This window comes from Falco cherrug, chromosome 3, assembly GCF_023634085.1.
Source record: "Falco cherrug isolate bFalChe1 chromosome 3, bFalChe1.pri, whole genome shotgun sequence".
NCBI lineage: Eukaryota > Metazoa > Chordata > Aves > Falconiformes > Falconidae > Falco > Falco cherrug.
In genome coordinates this window covers 91181318-91204774 of record NC_073699.1, presented here as the reverse complement: position 1 = coordinate 91204774, position 23457 = coordinate 91181318, and the positions used below count along the sequence as shown (strand labels likewise).

The 23457-nt window shown below is 40.7% G+C and overlaps 1 protein-coding gene across 2 annotated transcripts in view; it reads right to left on the bottom strand.

Moving 5' to 3' along the window:
* The window catches only part of PHLPP1 (PH domain and leucine rich repeat protein phosphatase 1), a 143304-nt gene that overhangs the window by 62185 nt on the left and 57662 nt on the right, over positions 1–23457 (bottom strand). For both annotated transcript variants that reach the window (XM_055704900.1, XM_027799234.2), the window contains exons 2-3: positions 3269–3465; positions 1125–1250 (exon numbers count right to left, since the gene is read on the bottom strand). In XM_055704900.1, the coding sequence (XP_055560875.1) occupies positions 1125–1250; positions 3269–3465 (323 nt within the window). The remainder of the gene's footprint in view (positions 1–1124; positions 1251–3268; positions 3466–23457) is intronic.

Sequence of the window (23457 nt, the reverse complement as noted above, 5' to 3'; positions counted from 1 at the left end):
AAAAGAATTTTAAAACTTACTAGAAAAAAACCCTAAAGGACACTTTAAATGATGCATGTGTTGGGAGGTGCCATAGTTCCTGCTTGAAGAAAGTTTGACATAATAATCAAACCTCTCAAAAAAGGCCACAACCCAGGCTGTACTACAGGCAATAGACTGGGTAATACATTATTGCAATCTAAAAAGACAGAACGGATCTAGCGCACCATAAATACCTCCAATTAGTACTACATAAAACGAAGTTGCTTTAACATAGTGAAGAGCATAAACAGACAGCGCTATCAAGTATAAAGCTGATGGACAGTTTAGGCCCAACTAGAAAGAGAGCGCTGACGGCACAGCAAAAGAACTTGCATGTTAAAAATATAGAAACACAATGGTTCAAGATATAAAAATTACTTTAGAAAGGGTTTATCAAAAAAGTAGCAGGGATTAAGAGATAAAACAGCTAACTGCAAGAACAACCTTTCAACAACACAAAGTAGAACTGAAGAGTCAAAATGAAATAACGCAGGACTAAATTCCCATAATAAAATCTGCTCTAGGCACAGTATACAATTTGGTTTACAAAAGCTTTAGTTGGTGGGGTTTTTTACTGACATAAAATGATTACTTAATAAAACCCTCAAAAATCAAATAGTTATAAAACTAAAGAGAGATTCAGCAATATTTCCAAGTAAGAAAAAAATTCCTTAATTCTAGCTATTTAATCTTTAGGTTCTGTGTAAGGAACAAATTAAAAAAAAAATCAACACTATTTTAGGTTTTATTAACATTGAAACAAAACTTTTTAAACTGACATTTTAACAGTTCTATTTGTCATCCTTTTTGTTCTAATGATCTCATTCCATCCACCCAGCTGGATCAAGATGAGGAAAGGGAGAAAACCCAGCACAGCACTTTGCTTACACAACCACGATAGAAAGCAGTTTGAGTACAAATGCAGAAAAATTCAGCTCCCTGTTGCCTGTTACCAAGAGCTCTCAAATTATGCAACACCACCAGCAGCACAGCAGTTCATGACAACAAACCCAGAAGAGGAACTATACTGCTGCACAGAGAAGACAGAACTGGGGGAAACACTATGAACATCCCATTCGGGCAGGAATTTGCACTATTCTCACCTTCGATGCTTGTCGAAGCCATCGCAAATATTCAGTGAAGTTATCAAAACAAATGTAGTAGGTCTGGCTTTGAGGTCCAGAGGAGCTAAATGCTAAACAGTGCTGGTGCTTTTTCACTTCTTCCACCTACAGCAGAGAAAGAAAAAGTGTTAGTGAATAAGAATCAAAAGCCTCTTTGCAGAACTCCCCAAGGAAAGTTTAAGTGTGCCCAAGAGGAGCTTGTCAAGCAGAGTTGGACAAACCCTCTCAAACACTCAAGCTGGATCTTGGCTGTCAAATATTCATGAAATCTACACAAGCAAGGAACGGGAACAGAAGGATGAAGGAAGCGAAGGAGAAAACCACCAAGAACATCAGCATTTTAAGACAGACTGAGCACCATGAAAGGTTTCCCGGTAAAACACATCGAAGGCTGTCTTTATACAACCTAAAGAAGTACAACTTATACTCCTGGTTATTAAAAACAGGCTTAACAAAATGCTTCTCTTACAGCCCCAATTAAATTCTTTGGCATTTCTCAACTTGCTAAAAAACACCCAGAATACATCATTCTGCTACCATACATGAGAAGTCCCACACAACTTATGGTATCAATGTCTCAGCACCGCATTCTGGAAAGCCTCTGCAAACCAGGAAGTGCAGAGTATTTATGGGGTTGAGGAAGAATAATTTTTTGAGCGATAATTTAAAAAACATTTGTTCTGTGCCAAGCATTCTCCTCCCAAGCTTTGTCGGCAGATGCCCTCAGTGCATTTTTCTCAGGTTAGTTCTCCTTTTTTAAAATTTGTTGTCAACTTTCTGCTTAACGCAGTCTACATGCTTTACATTACATGAGGCATTTCTGTGCAAAAGAAACTTAGAAATTACATGTTAAGCAATCCTTCTCCTTTTAAATTTTTAAAAAATAATAATAATGTTTTTCATCTCAAAGAGAAGGCTGATGGGGACCTGAATCCTGTCCTCTCCAGCGTGCTACAGCCAGGAATACAATTCACTGTCAGAGTTCACCCACTGCTGCTAAGAGAGGACAATGTCTCTACTTTGGTACCTCCAGGGAGGAGCTGGAGAGCCACGTGAAGGATCATGAAAGGAGATAGGAAAAACAGCTCCTAGAAGGCAGCACTACCTTCCACAGTGCTACTGCAGAATATTAATGAATCAACTGTAGTCTGCATATGTAACATTGTGAAGCTTGTTTCTCTCCTAATGACTCTTAAGAATCAAACTTATCAGTATGCAAGGTAAAGAAGCATTACTTCAGCTGTAAATTCATCCTCAAGCTGATGATTCTGTTCCCATTACCTTGGCTAATAAAGACAGTAATAGTGTCCTGAAACATTATTTATGTCGAAATATCAATGTAATTGTACTGTCTTCACCAAAGTTTCACAGAATCACAGAATAGTTGAGGTTGGAAGGGACCTCTGGAGGTCATCTGGTCCAATCCCCCACTCAAGCAGGGCCACCTACAGCCAGTTGCCCATGACCATGTCCAGACAGTTTTCAAATATCTCCAAAGAGGGAGACTCCACAACCCCTCTGTGCAGTCTTTGCCAGTGCTTGGTCATCCTCACAGTGAATAAAACCCACATTCTCCTTGTGTTCAGACTGGGCCTCCTGGGTTCCAGAAGTAATCAATCAGAAAAAAGTCCAGTTTCAGCTTTTCACAAATGAAAATATTTGCTGCTGTTAGCTTACAACAGACTGCTACTCATACAATGTTGAACACTCAAAAAAATTCCAATGTTCAAGCTAAGCCTATGCCTTTATTGGTTAATTTTCAGATCTTAGGAGTAACCCAATATGGATCAAACCTGGATGAGGAGGCATGGTACAGATCATACACAGTACAGCTGTAAGTATTCTTCAGCTGTATACTATCACACATATAAAACATTTAACACCACACACAAGAAAAAAAGAAACTGAATGGGCTTCCATTACTTTTCTTTAGCACTTTAATCCAAACATTGTAAATTGTTAAATATGACTCTGACAATAATCAAAAGTCATTTATATAATTTGATAATCCCATTTACAGAAACAAGCTTTTGGAGGGTCAGAATCATCATAATTGAATGCAATATTCTTTGCGTAAAGAGACAGGGGTCAAGCAAGCAAAAGTATAACATAAATTATCTTACTTTTCCACCAATTAAAGGGAGGACATGCATTTTTCCCGTCTGGCTTTCTTTTACTGATGAGACAATTAGGCATGTTCCACAAAGGATAGCTTGGCGTCTTGTCCATCTGTTGACTGGCAAATGTATTTTCCCTTTTCGAACATTGTACATTCCTGAGAGCTGAATCCGTTCAGAGCTGCCAATGCTGTGGGGCTTTCCTGAAATAGAAACAAAAGCATCCACTTAATCACAGAAAATCTTTGCCTCTTCCACTCAAGTCATCCTGAGACTTTATCAGCAAGTTTTCATGCTAAAGACTGCAGCATGAAAAATGAAAGAAAGCTTCAAAACCATGCAAGCAGGTTATTTACTATCAGCTTCAGTACAGGCTTCTTTAATGGGTAGAAGTATTGACAAGTTGGTATCATGGAGAGCAGATCACATTAATCTGCAATACTCACAGAAGTACCAATTAATGGTACTTCTCTGTAGTCTTCTCTGTGGGACCTGGAAATCAAATGTCCATCCTCAACAGTAACTGGTTACCATTGACTTCACATTGACTGTTTAGTAACTGCAAAAAGGGGGTGATGTACTGCACGCTGACCCACACCTTTGCACTTCCATGTCTCTTCTGGTCATCCTCAAGGTCATGGTTTGAATAGCTTCAATAGCTTCCCAAGGAATACAGTTTTGCTCTCTCCAGCCCACCTTGTTCAGTCCAAACCCCACAGCCAAGGTAGTACACTCAGTGACAAGGTAAACATACGGCATCCTACATGAAACCCCTCGCAGACCCTGCTTCAGTCTGAGCAGAGCTTTGGAAAGAGTGAAGTACTTTTGTCTGTATTACAATGAATTTGCCATTTATAATAATTCAGATTATTAGCATGACTACCAGTTAGACCAAATCTGTTAAATTACTTTAAATGGCTCAGACTCTACTAATCTAATCTACTAATAAGATTTTACTCTAGAGAAAACCACGTTAACAATGGCAGCACAAAGACAAGCATCTCTCGTCTCTGCTCTTACAGGATCATGTTCTTTTAGGATATAAATGGGAAAAAGCACAGTTGCCTTATTCTAATCTGAAGTATTTATCCACATCGAGTTACCTTATCAACCCTAAACAGTCCAGCCCAGCTCCGAGTCATCCAAATATACTAAGTCTTCTGCAAACAAAGACAAGGGGTAATCATGTTCAAGTTAAACCAGTCCAAGTTTCTATAAGAACACAAGTATTGGCGGAACTTTGGAAGGGAGCTCCCCTGGATAAACGAACCAAAGGCTACATTAATGTAAGTACATACCCTGTCATGATAAAAAGACAAATCATTCAATTTTCCTACACTAATACTTACCAAAATTCTTAAAAACCCAAGAAATTAATAACTAGTTAGGACTCATAAAAGCAGCAATCAATCCTGTCTTCTAACCCCTGAATTTCAGACCGGCGCCAATTAAACCGCAGCAGTGAAAAGTGCTGCACACTATTACTCCAGCATGCTATTACTCCTGCTTGTATGACAGCTCTTTGGTCTCAATGAGTCTGCTCTTGCCTTCAAATTATCTGTGGGAAGATAGAAGACACCTACCACATGGCCTACCCACTGCCGTTCTCTCACCCTCGTCTACCCTGTGCCAATTCTTGCCCTTATCTTTAAAAGCAGCCTTCTTGAATCTTCCTGCTGGTTTAATGAGCCAAGACTTGGCATAGTTACCCTCAAGCCTTGCTCTGCTCTAATAAACACTAGCATTTAGGCTACCAACGTCTGCCAGTTTGGATCTGCAGGAACATCACCGTTGCTTGAAGCTAAAATACTGAAACTTTAATGCCCGGAGGGTATCAGCATCTAATACAAAAATAGGTGCCCCAAGAAAGCAGTAATTTCACTGCCAAAAGAACAGAAGCTGTGGATAAACATTTTGCCCAGCAGAACAGAGGGAAACAGGGGACATCCACTCTATGCAAAGCTACAGAAAGACTGATAGAGAGTACAAGCGAGTAAAATAGAGCAACTCAGCCTGAAACACAAAAGCTGAACCAAACTTTACACTTGGAATATGGAAAATGTGGTTGCTGAAGTAAGTAATAATTCACCTAGCTTGTGCAGAACAATGGACCCCATGGTGCAAAGCATTGATTAAAGAATTAACTGCACACAGAAACAATAAAATCTCTGTAATGGAGTAAAAAGTACCTGATAAGTATTAATAGTATGGCTGTGTGAGGAATAGTTGTCAGGGGTGTGGGCATTTTCACCTCAAAAATTACATTTTATGGGCATCTTCCAGGGCCTGTTCCTGGCTGCATGCTCTCTAACTTCACTGGAAAAGCACAACCCACTGCTGACTGAACCCCTTAGGATTGCAAAGGACAGGCTCAATCCCTTGGGAAGCCAAGCTCATTTAGCATTTTAATATAGCTGAATACAACTTTACCCACCCAGGAACAATGGGCATAATTCACACTTAATATGGGCAGACCAGTGTCCTGGAAAACACCAAACCTCAGAAGTTCTTCAGGATTATCGCGGATAACAAAGAGACAAGCTCCTGCTACGCTGCTGCAGCCAAGAGGCTTGGCAGGAAACACGGCAGCACTCCGGAGCAATGAAAAAGTGTCAATAACCTGGCTAGTCTAGTGTTAAAATGACTACCACACTGGGCACCCACACTTCCCAAAGGGTGCTGAAAAATTACTCTTTAGAAGAGTTGGGGGAGGAGGGTGTATACAAAAAAAAAAAATAAAAAAAAAAAAATCAGAAGCCTGAGAAACCTGCTTGCCAGGACCAGATTCTCTTGGACTAGCTACCTGAAGGTAGGCCCAGCTTGATCTGTAAAACTACTCAGAACTCTCCAAAAGGCAGCTCTTCAAATTTCATCTAAATTCATCAAGGTTGTAAGTTCACAAGTCACAGTAACAATCAGAACCATCAGTAAATGTTTACTAGAAAAGCCAGAACAGAGCTATCACCAGTATGCATGTTAGGTAAGAACTGTACTTTCTCCCAAACTTCAGATTTGATGGAAAAATTACTGGGGTAAGAATATGCAGTTATTCCTACAAATAAAAAAATAATAATAATTAACAACAGCCCCTTCAAACTTGAAGGATTTAAGGTGCTTTTTCCCAGCAAATACTACCCCTTGCCACCTGAAAGGTAGAAGGTTCCTGATGAGAATTCCTGATGAGAACACGCAGAAATAAAATACTGGGCCTATTTTGTTAAGGCAAATGGTTTCTCTCTTCCTATTCTTGCCTTCTTCACTACATAACCAACCATCTGGTTGGACCAGATGATCTTTCGAGGTGCCTTCCAACCTGGGCTCTTCCACGATTTCATAATTCTGTAACTTGAATAACTCATGTTTAATATTGGATCACATGTTGTTGCCTGAGACGCAATCTGCTCACACATTGTTTTCTTCCTGCTAAAGAGTTGTATAATCATTAAGATTTGATAGTATCACAGTGTTCTATTATCATGTAAGGGGGATGGGGTGGTCACAAGCTGCTGGCTTATTTCAATTTTAAGTAGAGGTTACTCAAGGGCATACCAACTAGTTGTGGAACCAGACCCTCAAATCTATGGAAGTTTTGCAGGTAACTGAGCAAAACTGTTCGACAAGAAGCAGCCTTGCCTACTGAAAGATAAGCTTGGACAGACTGCTGCAAAGAGCTCAGATATTTGCTGTCAGGAGAGCATAAAAGCCGGAAAAGTTTAAATGACAGCAAGCTCTGCCACAAGAGAAGCGGGATGGGACTTGGGAACAGCGTGAAGCAATGACTTCAGGGAGGAAGGCAGCTGGTGGCTGGGTCTCACACTGCCCCAGGGCCCAGCTCCTGCCGGAGGGCTCATCCCCAACACCCCAGGAGCAGCAGAGGACAAGGAAAGGGCTCAGAAGTGCACCTGCCTCTTCTATGGCATGGAAATCAATCAAATGAGAAGCCAAATGACCTTTTTCTTCCAAGTTCACAGGAGGGATGGGGCAATTTGGATTTCACCTGAATGCCTTTAGGCTATGGATCAAAGACCACAAAATATGGCATAACCGTAGCATCACCACCAAAAAAAAATCAGTTGTTTTTGAGGTAACCTACCAGTGGAAGCACCATTTTCAGCAAAAGCATCAGCAGTTCTGAAATTATGTTCCTTCCTCAATCTGTCTCACAGACCTCTTGTTTGAGATTTAGAAGACTGCGAGATTCACATTCAGATTTTTCTTCGGTTTTAACTATACCCGAAGGGAGCAGATGAGTTTTCACAGGGGCCTGTGATATTATACTGAAGCCGACAGTTGTGCAGACAAAATGGTAATGATGATCCTTTGTGACTTGAAACACGAATTTGAATCCTGCCAAAAACTTTTAAGATAATTACTGTTGCTGAGATCAGAGTGGAGGCAAATATGCCAGAACATCTAGGAGAGTCGCATACCAGAAAATGTTTTTCAAATGCTCAGTCCAACCAGAGCAGTTCGAGTATTTTAGGAAGAAACCATACAAAGATTATTTTTCATTCCTGTCAGGACTCCAAGACTACAGCAGCTCCTAAGCACCCCCACAACAGGACTTTTGTTCTGCATGAGGCATCAGAGGAGATGACTCAAGGAATTATAAGCAGACCACTCATCTGCCTATCTTGACATTCATGGTTGAATTCCTCCCAGTTTTAGCTTGTCCCAAGTCCTGGAGGGAAACTACTGGTATTTAGAACAAGGACAGAGAAAAGCATGGAATTTGATTGAAACAAGGGACTGTCATTGGAACCATGAACCCTATGCTGCTTCGCAGGAAGCACAGATGGACACCAGTGATCTTTCCATGATGTTAAAGAACTAAGACCTCACCACAACCAGCCTGAGGAAGCTCAGAGTATGCAACATACTGACATCCCGCCTAGTGCAAAGACTTCAAACCTTATTAAATAAATACGCACAGCCACTTGCTTTGGATTCTGGAGTAAAGCTCTTTATCCCAGAAATGGAAGACATATGGAATACATTACCATCAGAAGTTATAAAATACCAGCTCATTATAGGACATAAAAGTACTCAGGAAAAAAAAAAACCAAACACCCCTCTCTGCAGCTACATGGCTGATTAAGTTGCAAGTACTTCTTATTACCCCGTTTGAAAAGTACAGCCAATAAAGTCTGTGTCTAAAGAACAATTTAAGGCATTACCAAAATAAGAGTGAGGAAAAGTGTTGACATAAGAAACGCATTCACTTCTGTGCAGTGGATTTTATTTTTATTACTAATATTGGTCTGATGGAATGAAAACTCAAAAAATTCTGAGAGCTGCAGGCACAGCCAGCTGGACAGACTGCCCGCTCTGAGCCGCCTCGGGTATTCACCAGCGGTAAGAGAGGCTTAAGTTATTCAGTAGAAATAACATCTTAAGTTTGAGGCTTTTCAGAAGTGACTGAATGACTCGAAGTGCCCAATATAGGGATGTCCTTTTCCTGCTACAGCTGGGCCAGCTACAGAGGTCATCATCCTCATTTGCACACTGCTGGGGCCCTGGCCAGAGGCCAGAATTGCATCAGCCCCACTGCATCAGCTGCTCCTGGTAAGCTGTCCCCAAGCCCTTTCAGACAAAACAGGCTGCTTTCATTTCTTGTGTCTCTTTTTGACTGAGAGGCCTTAGGGACAGCTCACGGTGGTGAGTAGTTCAGCATGGAGAGCAGAGGAATGGCACGCAGGGGCCAGAGCTGTAACACGGTGGCTGCTCCTGGAGAGGATATGTAATTAAACCCACCCACGGCTTTCAGCAAGTCATTTCAGAAATAAGATACTTCACACGCTAACATTCTGTGAACGTAAAGTCTTGTATGTAGTGGAAAAAAATAAAAATAAATCACCCATCAGTTTTGAAGACTTTGGTCTGAATCCACTAAGAAAAGCTGGGCTATTTCCTGCCTGAGCAGGTGCATCAGCAAGGGAGGTGGCAGTTTCTCAGTTCACACCTGGAGCACGGTCCCCACCATCCATTGGAACTGAAACTGGGAACACCTGACACCCACCTTGCCTGCAAACCTGCAAATCAAGGCTCAGCACTGGTCTTGGCTAAACCCAAGTGCAAAGAAGCCTCAATTAGCACAAAACACTGAAAGCCTTGAGCGTCTTTGTCCACCCTTCAGGAAACTGTGCCATGATAGCTGTTACTGAACCCTTACTGCCAGATCATTCTGCAGATTTCTACTTTTGCCCAAATGCTTTCATTAAATACAGATGAAGCTCCTGCCTGCAATGTTTTTGAAGCTTCTCAGTCATTTAAGGCTGCTTCCCCTTGCAATCTTGTCAAACTAAGGACAGTGGTGATGACTTGAGGCAAAGCCCAGTGCAATGTGATGTATAAAAGTAAAGCAGCAGTTGGATTGAAGAAAAAAAGGGAAAAGGGAAAGAAAAAGGAGGGCAGCAAAAAAGGAGAAAAGCACAAGTAAAAACTCTGAAACTATTTTACTGTTCTCATTTCTATTTTAAATTTATGAAGAAAGCCTACTTATAGTTACATGCCTATTAGTGGGGGTTTTTTTTTTTCCTTGTGAAGGTCCACACTGTTATAGTTTAAGAATAAAGACACAGAATTGACAAGCTTTATATTTAACTAAGACTGAGGATTCACCTTGTAGTCTCTACCAGCAATCAACTAAGGATGCTTTTGCAAAGGTAACAGACAAAGTATATATACAGCAAAATTTCACCTGGCAAGTCATTCCAAAACCAGCAGCTGCTTGGACTCTTAAAAAAATTCCTGTTAAGTTTTAACATAAGGCTGCCAACTGAGTCTGTATTGCTTTGTGGGTGAGGAACTCTGTCACCATTATGCTGATAGTTACATATCCAGAAGAACAGCATAGACTTTACTCATTATACTCCTCATTTTGCTGCATTCTGTATTACTGGGGGGGCTGGGGGAAGCTCTGAAGTAGTTAAGTTTCTTTTAGGAATTAGCAAATCAAGCTCTACTACTTGAAGGCTGTCACCTTTTCACCTGAGAAACAAAAGCAGACCACAAATGCTGGATTTTACTTAACTGTGTTGACTTACCTTTTTCTTTAAAGGAACATTCGCTATGGGACAAAACTGGCAGAGTAGAAGACAGACAGCCTTTAGTTTTGTGAAGTGTATTCCTGCTTTGTAGGAAGATCATTCTTAAAAGACAAGCTTTATTGCTATATGATGTGATACAATAAAACACAGTTACTAGTTTTATAGCAATAATCCTGCTTTCCACTTATATTAAATTCTCACTGGAGGAAAGGTTTTTATGAATTTCATAATGCAGAAAACACTCCCCTCTCTTGTCCCCACTGAGACAGAGTTCAATGTTTGTTCACTTGATCATTCCTTGTATCTTGTTCTCACAAGACTCACCACCTCCACAGAGGAGCCCTAAAACCATGGTATCAACACTTAAAAAGATATCGTAGACAAAATTTAACAAAAATGACTTTTTTAAAAAGCTTTTCTACCGAGTGTCACATATTTATCAGTGGAAATGGCTGCAATAGCTTTACTGTCAAAAGCTAAATATCAACCTGCATAAGCCAAAAGCTTCTGAAGAAAAACCTAACAGTGATTCAGCAGAATTCATTTAGAAGTCACTGTCAACCAACACTTCTACACCAGGATGACTTAATAAAGGCAACAGGCTGTGTAGGTTATATACTGGTGAACAGGGCCCTATTTGCAATTAGAGGCAAGCAAGCACAGAAGTTCACCTGCATTACTATGTAGAGGCAAGCAAACCCAAAGCCTTGGAATCCAACAGTTCTCACTGTAACAAGTGAATTCCAGGTCTAGCTGCCCCAATGTATTTTGACAGGTTTTACAGTTGAGTACAGCATGTACAAGCAAAACCCCAGAAACACAAGCCCTCCAAACAAATTGAAAACCCACCTGTTCTTAAATTCTTCATCCCATCTATCCCTACAGACTATTCCCGCAGCTGTAACGCAGGTGCTTCACATTCAAACTCAGCCCTACACACTCCTATCTGCCTTACTTGTCTGCAAGGAAGTTCAAGGAAGTTACTTGCAGACAGGTTTGTTTATTTCAGCAAAACAATGAGGCTTTCAAAGCACCTTTGATGTCTCAACTTCAGCTTGCATTAGAAATACAGTGGGGTGCAGGCTGAATTCTGTTGTTCCGTCCAAATAATTCATTCTGAAGAAAATGCATAAAGGGGAGAGAGTCACCTGCTCTTCAGCAGCAAAACTCTATACCAGCTTCTTTGGGAAAGCACCATATGTGACCTCTGCAAGGAAAAATAACTGAAATATACTGAGAAGGAACCGTGAAGAAAAAAAAAATAAAATGTCATCTTCCTCCTGTGTTTTAAGGAAGTTGTAAAAAGCTGCAAAGCTAACTAAGCCTTACAAACTTGCCAGTAGTACCACAGCTTGCATAACAGCATGTATAGATTCTGTAAGATGGGACTCAAAGAATGCTCAGGTGATCTTTCCCCTTTCTCTCCAACTCAGCCCCCATAAAGCACAGCTGAACAGAATGCTGGAAATGCACATTTATTTTTGTGAAGTCACGCAAAATTGAATTCTACTTGTTATAGTCCCGATGCACAATGAAGCCACAAGCACAGTAAAACCCCTGGCATCCAGAAGGATACTTTCCCTGTCTAAAGCAATTGCTGTATTGGCAAAAGCTCTGAGCTAACCAACTCTTTTAGGCAAAGCTGGAGTCTTGATGGAATTCAAGAGCAAAATTGCACTGATGACTCCACTGAAGTTAACAGCAGCTTTCAGTTTTTATCAATGTTAGATGCTCGACATGAAGCACAGCAATGCAAGTTCAAAATAACTACTTGAACGCACACTCTGAGAAGGAACAATGACAGCCCCTGGCAGAAGTTCAACTGTACGTCTTAGTACTACTACAGAAAGATAGAAACCAGCAAAAGCTGAGTAACCCACACACACACACACCTGCACCTAGCTCTGAGGATGGAATATGTGGGTCGTGAAACATTTAATAAAGTTAGAGAGAAACAAATATGCACACTAGGTCAAGGTTTCATATGAACTTCACATATCTAACACAAATGCCATCTTTCGATGTATTCTAGACCAAAACTCCACCAATCGCAAGGTGACTAAAATATTTTGTGCGTTAAATGTATTCAAGTTTCAAGTACAATGATTTCCTCCTTTCTCTCTCTTCAGAAGAAAGAAGCCAGGTATTCTACAACATACCCAAAAGCATGTGGTAACCTAAATCCTTGTAAAGGTAAAGCATTTTAAGTATTACACTTCCTGCAACAAACTACTGTACCAGCATTATTACATAGATCAAAATCTAAACTCAAGTTTTACCATAGGCCCCAGCTGATAAGCAGTTCATATAAAAACAATTCTGTACAGTACTGCAAGGCTATCACTAGCATATCTCAATTAGGTCTAATTTAAAAAAAAATCCCAAATAATACTTAAAGATGTACATGCTGTCTGGTCAACTCCCTCCAAAGTTTAGCGCTGTAAAAAGAAGGCCAGGATGCTGGATTGGGAATTGTCAACACCTACAATCAAAAGCTGCATTACCTAACAGAAAAAGAAACAGTAGGTAAAAATTGAGTGACTGCTTTAAGTTGCACAAAGACAGAAAAAGACAAAACCCAGAAAAAACAGCATGCGCACATTAGTCAGAGAGAATCATGTGTCAGTCTTAAACACTAAATATTTCAAATTCATCTTCATTGACACAAGATTTCCAAGCTATGACTAGGAGTTCTGGCTGGCCACTGTCCCTATAAGCCTAGGTAAGCTTAGTTCATACGTTTTGTGTCTATACCTTCGCTGCTTTCTCCACATATCAGTAGCCAACATTTGTGCATGCATGTGATTTTATGTAGCATGTTTATACAAATCTTTTTTTCAAATAGCTAGTCAAGGCAAGAGCCTTTTTGGTTTGCAGCTTTGACTTCAGTAAGTGGCACAGAGTACATCTGCAGCTGACAGCAAGAGCTGCAATAAGCCAGGAGGACACTCTGGTTGCCTCTTCCCCCCTCTCTCCTATGACTCTAGCTAGAGACTGTTCCTAACACCACCCATAACAGCCCTTCTTTTTCATTTCTCTCTTATCAGCAAGAGCAGCTTCAAAGAATCACACAGAAGCCTGGATGATGGAAAAGGAGAGACAGGATCAGCAGCCACCCTTGGAAAGCCTCACTACCCTGATTTCTGCCTGCTCGTAGCTGACAACCTTGTTTTGTTGCTGAAGAACGTGTACCCTTTGCTTGGCTCTAAATCGACTTCTGTCATTCAAGTGTTTGCTTCTTTAAAATTTACACGACAAAGGTTGGATTATGTTGATGTACATTAAACTTGTATGTCAGTGCATGAAAACACACAGCAGTAAAAGGCAACCTATCAAAACTCTGTGCTTCAGACTGCATTCCTGAGGAAAAAAAAAAAAAAAAGACAAGGGAAGGAAAGCCGATTTTATAAAGTGAGAAGAAGGGAACAGTGGGGAGTGAGAGATACATATCGTGAAGAAACATGAAAGGGAATGTTTTCCCAATACCTTTCTACCCTTGGAAACAGAGGCAGAGAAGATTTATCACATGCCCACAGATATCAGGTTTGACACCATTTCTTCTCTTTTCTACAGCAGAGACTAGAAGTAACTGGATAGCATATGGGAATTGTCTAGGAGTGCACGTCATACAGTTTTATTACAAAGGAGAGGAAAAAACCAGAAGAGGTTGGCTTTTTCCATTCCTTTTTTAAATTAAATCAACTACCACGCATCTGAGCCAGCCCCAAACCCATCAGTTTTCTGTCCAAAGCACTCCAAGGGTCTGTGAAAAGACAATCACAAGTGCTAGCACATACGGCTCACTAGACTCGAAGGTTTCTGGTTTCATGCTACACATCACTATAAGAAAAATGCTGAAAATTTCCACGCCCATAGCAAGAGGAGAAAAAGCCTGTACAAAGGTCCATTTTTACAAGTACACAGTCTGATTTAGAGCTCCTGAAGCCTCTTTTAAGTCAGGAAGTTATCTAGGAGAAATCAAAACAAGTTTGTAAATTCAGCTTTGACAGGAAAGTGAGTGTGCTAAAAAAAAAAAAAAAACACAACAGGAACTTGAAAACTCATCAGAGCACCACTTTAACTCTGGTTCATGATAGTTTTAGAAAGAGATCCATAAATACCCACCATGAATACTTTGTACAACACCGGTAGGATCAACTTGAAGCTAGGGCTGCTTGTCAAAGCTTTCTCCTCTCAGTGAAAACACTCAGAAGAGTCTGAAGTATCCATCTACGTATCTGGGGACGCCACCCTGAAAGTCAAGCACCTTCTTCGCTGGCATTTGAATCCAAGACCTTTCCACACCAAGAGAGAAGAGCAGTCCAGCTAGACAGCGTTCAGTGTAATACACAGCACAAGAAAATCTGTTTAAATACAATCCATAACAGTATTTCATTTTTTCTGCCATAGAAATGAATGCTTTCTTTACCATCAGGAAAAAATATTGTGGCTATAGATATTGTATTTAAACAGTTTGCTTTGAAAAAAGCAGAGCAACCGAAACTGGTCCACCCTCCATCCGTGTCCAATACCAGCATCTAAAAACAAACAAAAAACCCACAAAAATAAAACCACTCCCCTCCAACGCACATCATTTTAAAGTTCAGCACATCTTAATCTTATTAAAACCGTATTGAACCCTCCACCCTGTAATCAGGGGAAAACCCTAAAATATGCGAGGTCTCTCCATTTTGATCCACCCACTCTAACTGACCAACTGTCTCAAGCACGTGGGTACTTACACAGGAAGGGATCACATCATGTTTGTTTTTCTGAAAGCCATTTCAAGTCATCTCCATGCACAGGAATGCAAATGGCCCAGACTTTATGACCACGTACCCTACCTAATGGCAGAAATCCTCTCCTGTGGTGTCTCACTGACTGCTTTACTGAACTCAACAGACAGGAGCAACAAGTGAAGGTGGATCAGAATCCCCTCTTTTGCCTCCCCTTTCCAGACACCTACTGCCTGACTGGACACAGCAACACATCCACAAAGGCATTTTTTAGCGACCACTGCTAGAGCTGATCTCTTCAAAACACGATAAAGCTTCATTGTCAGAAAAACTACAGGAAAAGTTTGTGATGATCTCTCATTCGCAAACATTTGCGGGATTAAGTTTTAAAAGCCTTTGGATAGATTTGTAAAGAATCCTTCCCAAAATACTATCTTTTTGATTCCTCTGACCACTCACTATCCTTTGAGGGAGAACTGAGACTCCTGAAGATTATTATTTTTTTGACACTATCTATTTATGTTCCAAATATCTTCATCTCCACCCCAGCAAGAAAGGGAAGAAAGAGGTCAAGGACATATTATACTTGCAAGCTGTTTCTTATTCCTCTGTGAATTGTCAGCACTTTAGTTTCATTTATAACATCACAGAAACAAAAATTTGTTCAGTGAAATTTATTATTAGGAACCAAACAATAATTCATTTTAATTACAACTACACTATTTACTTTGCACAAGGGAAGCATGTTGGGTACAAAATGCCAGACATTGCCAACCTCCAAACAGATATAATTCTATTATACTTCAGATCAGTAATATGCATATTGATGATGATTCTTTTTAAAATGGAAATGTCATACACAGTATTGCCCAGTTAACTGATTTAATAGGTACTCTAATTAATTTCTAGGCATTTTAAGTAGTAGGTGATTTCTAGGTAGCTAGACAGATCACATTTGGTAACGTAAAGGACAATGAGAACTAAGCTGAAACACCACAAAATTATTCAATGGAATGTTTTTACCAAAAATAGTAGAAGAGGAAGAAAGAAATCAGTTTGATTTTCTTCTATATTTTATTCATATTCTACATATGCACAAACCTAAAAATGATGGATATGTACCAGAAGAGAGCTTCCCTTAAATCTTAAGCAAAACCAAGCAGGAATAGAAGAAAACACTTAAGATCATCCACTAGCTAGCATGGTACTGAGTGAGAAGGCATACAAGAGGAGATGGCACTCTAAGAAAGGACACTGCGAAAACAGGAATCAGACATAATTATTTTATCAGCAGTAATTTAAATTAAGCCTGTTGTTCAACAGCCGATGAAACTCACAGCACTCTGCAGGATACAGGGGACTCGCTGAAGTCCCCAGAGCAGGTCCATTTCTCTGCCCTCACAAACCTAAATCGGTGTTGGTAAACACATCTCAGGGCATTAGGCAGCAGGCCAAGTTTGCCTAATCGCCCCTGCCAATGCCAGTTTGCTACAGAAAGTGGGGAACAGCTGCTCAGTCAGCTATTGCTGTCCAGATAACTGAATCTGTACTAACCGAGCTGGGAACTGCTATTGCCATTGTCACACGGGGCTGCGTGCCCGCGGGCACGCATGGGCATGGATGCTCGTGCGTGCAGGGAGAAGGACGAGGCCCTGAAAGCAGACTGACTGGCTGGAGCACTGAGCAGGGAACCTGTGCTGCTACCACCAGCAGGAAGCACCTCTCCAAGAGCTTGGGAACCAACTGCTCAGTGACACAGGAAAAAGACAACCATGGCCATCGACAACTGCATTCAACTTCAAGGGACACTGGCATCAGCATTTCGGTTTCGCTGTCAAACAGAGATGATGAGAGGAAGGCTTATGAACAGCCATACACCAGGAGAACATCTGCAAAGGTTTAATGGGAAGTAGGAATGAGAGGGAAAATTGTCCCTCCAGTGCAGAACAGAGGACTGCTTCCCTGGTTGCCCCAGTTTGTCCTGCTCAAAGTCCTGCTCATAAATCTGAGTTTTTGTAGTGGCCTCCTGCTGGTTTCTGAAGCGAAGTAAGCCAGTGACCTGGAATGTAATTAAGGGAAAGGAACTGTGTAGTTTACCTCATCCAATTTGCATTTTGCATACTAACTCATAGGATAAAGAGCTGTTTAGACATACTTTCTCTTGCTGCTCCACTGAACTATTTGTCATTATAATTGTTAATATAATACGAGAACTCACAAGGTGAGTTTAAGAACATTTTGGTTCACATTTAATTGTCTTTTTCCTACAAAAGCATACAGTTGTCTTGACTGTTCATAAACACTAAGGCTTTGAGCAAGCAGAGTAGCTGCACTCAAACATTTATAGAACTTAGCTTTTCAACAAAAATCACTCCTGCAAGTTTCTTGGCCTCTGCTCTCGGGAAGAATGAAATCTTTTTCCTATAATCACTGTTAGTTAAAACTGTTTCCCCCCGGCTCCTTACAATGCTGTTGCTATTCCTTTGCCTCAGATTTGTTACTTCCAGGGCAGAACTCACCACTGTCTCCACAAGCTGACTTCATCAGTGGTCCATGTGTTCCCCAACAATGAAATGGACAGACCAAAGTGCTGTTAGGAAGGCTTATCGCATAAACAAAAATCACAGTTACTTAACATGGCAGAGACCATTTTCCTCAAGCTACCTTAAATCTATGGTAAGAATGACACCAAGCACATTATTAGACCAATGCTCCACCAGGAACCAAGAGTGCCATACCATCAGTCACAGAGGCTTGACAGATAATCAACTGAAAGCTTGTCCTAACAAGCTTTGGAAAGGCGCTTAGATTTTTAAGACGCCTCGGACGAAAGCCAGCTAGCATATTCTAATACTCAGAAATATGCACAGCAAGTCAACCAGAACTTGCTAAGGAAACAAAACCGCTCTTCTCCAAAAAATGGGCTTCGTTTGAACTTCGACTTGGAGACTTGGGAATTTCAGCTCCAAGGAGGCAATGAGTTAGCAGCTGTCCCTGAGGTCTTGTCTTAGTGAATCATGAAGTTGAGTCTGAAGACTTCACATAGTTTCACAATCCTTTGACAATCTTTGGAAAGGACACTCATCAGTCCACCAAAAACTGATCATTAGAAGAAACACAAATGACTTTTTTTTTTTGGTTTTTTTCTTCTTTGCTTCTTAATTGAGAAATTTTTTCTTCAAAGTCTAAGCTGGAAGAGATATTGGTCTTATCAGCCCAATTTGAAACAGCCACATCTACATAACATGGTAATTTTAAAGTAAGGACATAGACCACCTCCGAAAAAATTGTACAGGCATTTTTTTTTATTTATTTTTTTTTTTACTAGAATCAGTTACTTTGGAATCAACATGAAGGTGCTCTTTTCCAGGACTTTTTAAGCTAATGCAAAAAGACATTCTGAATCTACACGTGGTATTAAGTTTTCACCACATAGAATTCAACGCATGGAAAAAAATTTGTGTTCCCTCAGTAAAGTTTGCTTGTGGAGAACACGGAAATGATCTGAGAGCACTGTACAAGGCCTCGGGATACTGGACTGAAATGCAAACTTTTATCCCCGGCTTTTCTTGCCTTATAAATTTTATGCTTTGTTTACCATTTCGCAGTGGGGGTGGGGGCCGGGAAAAAAGCACACAGACAAAACTACTTTTAAGGCTTTCTTTGCAAGCTGCAAGCAGAGCAGCTGTGTTCACCCAGCTCTCATTAGTAGGAAAAAAATAATCCATTCCAGAGCAAAGCAAATACAATTCAACACATGAAGTCAGACTTTCTTCAAAATCTATTTACAAACTTAAGAGTCCTAACTAGGTACTGTCACAACGATAATGTCAGTACAGTAGTTCAGGACTACTCCTACATTTCTTGGAAATAGCTGCAACAGATAGTTTCCCTGTAACTAAATATAATCTTCACAGAGATGCATCAGACAAGCTCGTAACTCTTCTCTAAAGGAAGTCTGCTGAAAGGTAAGAATGTGACAGCAGCAGTTTTAGAAAGAGATGACAATAATGAAAAAAGCACATTTAGGAAATCTGTCCTTTCAAAGTGCAGGACTCCTTTTTAAGTCACCTTCAGCTTTATCTACACAACTCTTAAGCAAGTAATAAGATTCCTGTTGAAGAAGGCCATTATTCGGTGTACCCTTCGAACTTCCTCCTTAGGCTAAAGGACAGTAATGCTCCATGGCATTACTAAATTCATTATTTAATGAAAACAAAAGAGGAAAACACATTTAAGACATGCTTCTCTGAGGTATATTACTGAAAGATAGAAGATGCTATCAAGTACAAGACTTACTCAGCATGGCATAGATAGCTTCTTGCTGCAGATGTATCCTTGACAGAAACAAAGGCTGTACCAGGCTGGAAAAACGGGGAATGCTGCAGGCTCTGATGCTGCTGCAGACTTCCCATCTAACTGGAATGTCTGCCTCTGATATACTGTCTTGTTACGAGGCTTTAAAAACCTATGCAGCTTCAACAGAAGCAGCATAAAGACACAATAGCACTCTTACTGGCAAAAGGCAGCTTCAATTTACCAGAAGTATATAGATATGACCAACTCCCATACTTTATACATGATAGAAGTTATTTGACTTATTGTCTCCTCTCCTTGACTTAGCCAGCACTGACGGATAGCACATCAGAAGTAACATTTTAAAGCGGACAAGCCAACAGCATTACACTAATCTGTGGAGAAAAAAGTGCATTCCATCTAAGTATTATCAAAGATTTAGTCTTCTATGTTATATGCTGTGCTAGAAGAATAGTACCAGAAGTATACACTCAGAAAAGTAAAAGGAGCCTCTGAATCTACCAAATACAAAAATACTCAGCTACTCCTCAACCTGGAACTAATGCAGATTTGTCTAGAAAACCCAAGCACACTGAAACTTAGGACTTTTTTGTTTATTAGTTCCTCAGTTTATTGGTAAATCATGAAATACTTCACCTTTTTTTCAAGCAAAAAGGTGCAAACTTTCTACAGGCAGCCGTTGGCAGTTTTATTTGTCCCTCAACACACGTCCTGCATCACTATGGATCCCCAGTCCCATTCTCCCCTCCCTTCCATAGCTACAATCGACGATCCAAGTAACATTTTCCAGCCTGCAATTATAATGAAGGGTGGGGGTGTGGTTCTCCTTTTTTTTATTAATGCATTGCCCCAAGATTGTCATCCCTCTGCTCTGACACAAAAATAGCACATTTCTGAAGAGAACCTAGCCACTTGTTCTTATAAAAAGATTATCATGCCACTACAAAGGTTGTTGTTTCTAACTGAGTTACTCAAGCATCCTGCAATAAGCCATTCAGAAGTTCATCGTTACTTGTCCAAACAGATTAGTCATATTAGTGCTGAAGCAATGGCATTATGTAAAAGGCTGCCTCTCTCTGATCTGCTTCATTAGCTCCAAAATCATAGTTATAAAATGCAACATGCTACTTCAGCACATCTGCAGCAATCAGCAGTTAAAACAATTTCTTTTACCATCACCCATGATATATGAACACATGGGTGGCCAAAGGGTAGCCCACGGGTGCTAGGCTCACACAACTGTCTGCTGACTTAGAGCACAAAAGGTGAGAGCCCACGGAGACCAGGAGCTGTAGTTCTCATCACTTCATCTCAGTTTTAGTGGGTTTATGCGGAGGAGTAGCCCAGAGACAAAGGCAGCAACAATGTGCTACTCCATTTTCTAGAAATTGTGTGTCATTTCTATCTGCTGGTGAAACCGAGCCATTCTCCAGTGGACAGAATTTAGATATTTATTCAACCTGACAGAATCAAGCTATTTAACAATGGGAGGAAAGAAAGGATGAAATAATGGGACTAGGATGCTATGAAGTAGAGAAGAGGTAGAATAAATACTGACATATCCCATTGTAAGTCTCGAGCTGACATTATTGAGTTGGCCTTTGGAAACTAGGACAAGTGATCTGAAACATGACAAAAAGGCTTTCAAACATACACTGTCTGCTCTTTGTTTGGATTTGAAGAAAGCAAGCAGCTTCCCTGAGCTGGTGGGTACATCCTCAAAGCTCCTCTTTTGAGAATCATTTTCAGTTTACCTGTTTAAGATGGAAAGTTTTCCACAGAAAACAAGCAACAACTTAGCTTCTGGACTTGTTTGCTGTGAGAAGCCACACAGGTTATGCATGTGCAGTTAGCAAGGTGCAGTACGTAAGCCAGACAGAATTTAAAGACTTGGGGGGGGTATTGTTTATAGGGTGATAGTATTGTATCTGGGATCCTAAACTTGGTTCCGTAGCTCACTACACACATACATATGTATTGCTACCTTACAATAAGTAAACGGCAAACTGGCTTTGTGGTTGTTTCACTACCTGATACTGTCAAGAGGAAAACATATTCCTGCAACCAGTTAAAAAAACGCATGGCTCTAGGCCAGACTACACTGATAAATTTAACCAAGTCATTCCCCTCCTTGCCCATTTGCAAAGCAAATGGTATTTCAAGATCACTGAGATTTCTGATTCATAATGCCGGCATGAGCCACAGGACAGCGGTGGAGCCCCAATGCCTGTCCCGGCTGCTCGGCACACCCCACACACCAGCCCACTCGCACTCTTCCACAACGAGACTCTCAAAGACAACTGAGGCCCCAAACCTGGCCTAAGCCTCCTGACCTGCTTAAACACGAGTTATTATTTTAAGAGTTTCTCATGTACATATTTGTGCATATTTAAGTTCAAAGAAGAGGCTGGCAGAACCATGCAGAAATTACGATGTCGGCTTGCACTTCAGCAAGAATATGTGCTGCTTCTCAGAAAAACTTCCTCAAGTCTACTGCATTAGTTGCACAGGAATTATCCCTACCAAGTCCCTATATCGATACCACAATGCTTTTTTGGTAGATTCAGAAACAGATAGGAGTCTGCACTGTCAGTAACTATGTACTTTCCCCAAAGAATTCCTGCCGGCGGTGGAGGAATTAATTACTTGTTCCAAGTACTCAAAAAAAGTAATTCCTCCCACTTCAGTTTTACTGGAGAAAGAAAATACTGTTCAAGACACAAGGCTAGTGAATGGCTAATGGTAAAACACATTTTGCAACAAAGTCATGCTCTTCTAGGAGGTGCCCATCCCTTACAGCACTAAGTGCTGTCCCACCACCACCTATGCACGTAACAGGGTCAGAGATGCCCAAATGTGCGAGTCACTGGCCCTCAAAACCCACTGGAAATCAGGTTCTGTCCCCGATTCTGTGCCTTCATTTAGCATTTAGCCATTAAAGGCAAGCCATGCAGTGTCAGGAATTTCCTACCTGTGATATTAAAACCAGAAATGGGACTCCATACTCAGTGCTTGTTCTTCTCATTCAGGATTAAGTAGTCAGGGAGAGAAAAGGTAGCATCAGATTTTGCTGGACAGTGGTTCAGAACTACAGGGGCGAGTACTATTTCATTTCACAACTTGCATAAATATTCTATCCTTCCATTAAAGCCCAAGATTCCCCCAGCTTAAATACTCCCAATATACAGACCCTGTCAATTCAGTAACTTCAGCCAGGTTGCTGTATAGAGCAAGAAGAAAAACAAATAATCCAGAAAACCCACTCCAAACCACAAAACAAACAAAAGCCCAAAAACCACCCCATAGTTTGGTGGGGTTTTTTTCTTAAATTAATAAAATGAACAGACATACACCAGACAGGCATCTTAAATACCAATTCTCTGACCAGCCTGGCTATTTCTGGATCACTCCTTTTGGTATGTTCTATTCTTGCAGCCACATGAAACTATTTTCCACATGCCACAGGACAGAGCCTAGCACCTGGAATACAAACACTACACCAGCTCACATAATAGCAAGAAAAAGAACGTTACATTATGCCAAAACTAATTACAGTGCCACAGCCCCTTCCTCACCATTGTCTCCCTCTGGTTTTGGTGGGGGTTTTTTGGTTTGGTGGGGTTTTTTTGTTTTTGTTTGTTTGTTTAGGGTTTTTTTCCCATCTTCCTAGCACTAACAGGAATTTCCAAGGTCAGCCACCTCACTGTAACTACCATATGGCTGTCAGGGCTTTAACATGCTCAAGGTAGATCTATTCTAATAGCTGAAGATATAGCTTCAGATTTTAAAGTGCTGGTGTTGTGCCATGTATATGAGTTTTTTGGTGGGGTTTTTTTGCTTCTTACCCCATCTCCTGTACAGCATAAATTTTGCTGTCCAAGATTATGCTGCCACTGTTCTGCAGATACCGTAAGGAGGGCACAAAGCTCACTCTAAGGAGTGAGGGAGCCAGCAGTCCTCCAACTGTGCACAACAGAAGATGCACACCATGATGAGAGAAGTGACACTCAGACAAAAGGTAATGATACCCACATGATTTCAGCTATCAGAAAAGCATACAGAAGAAGGTCTATTTGCAAACTGCTCTATGTGG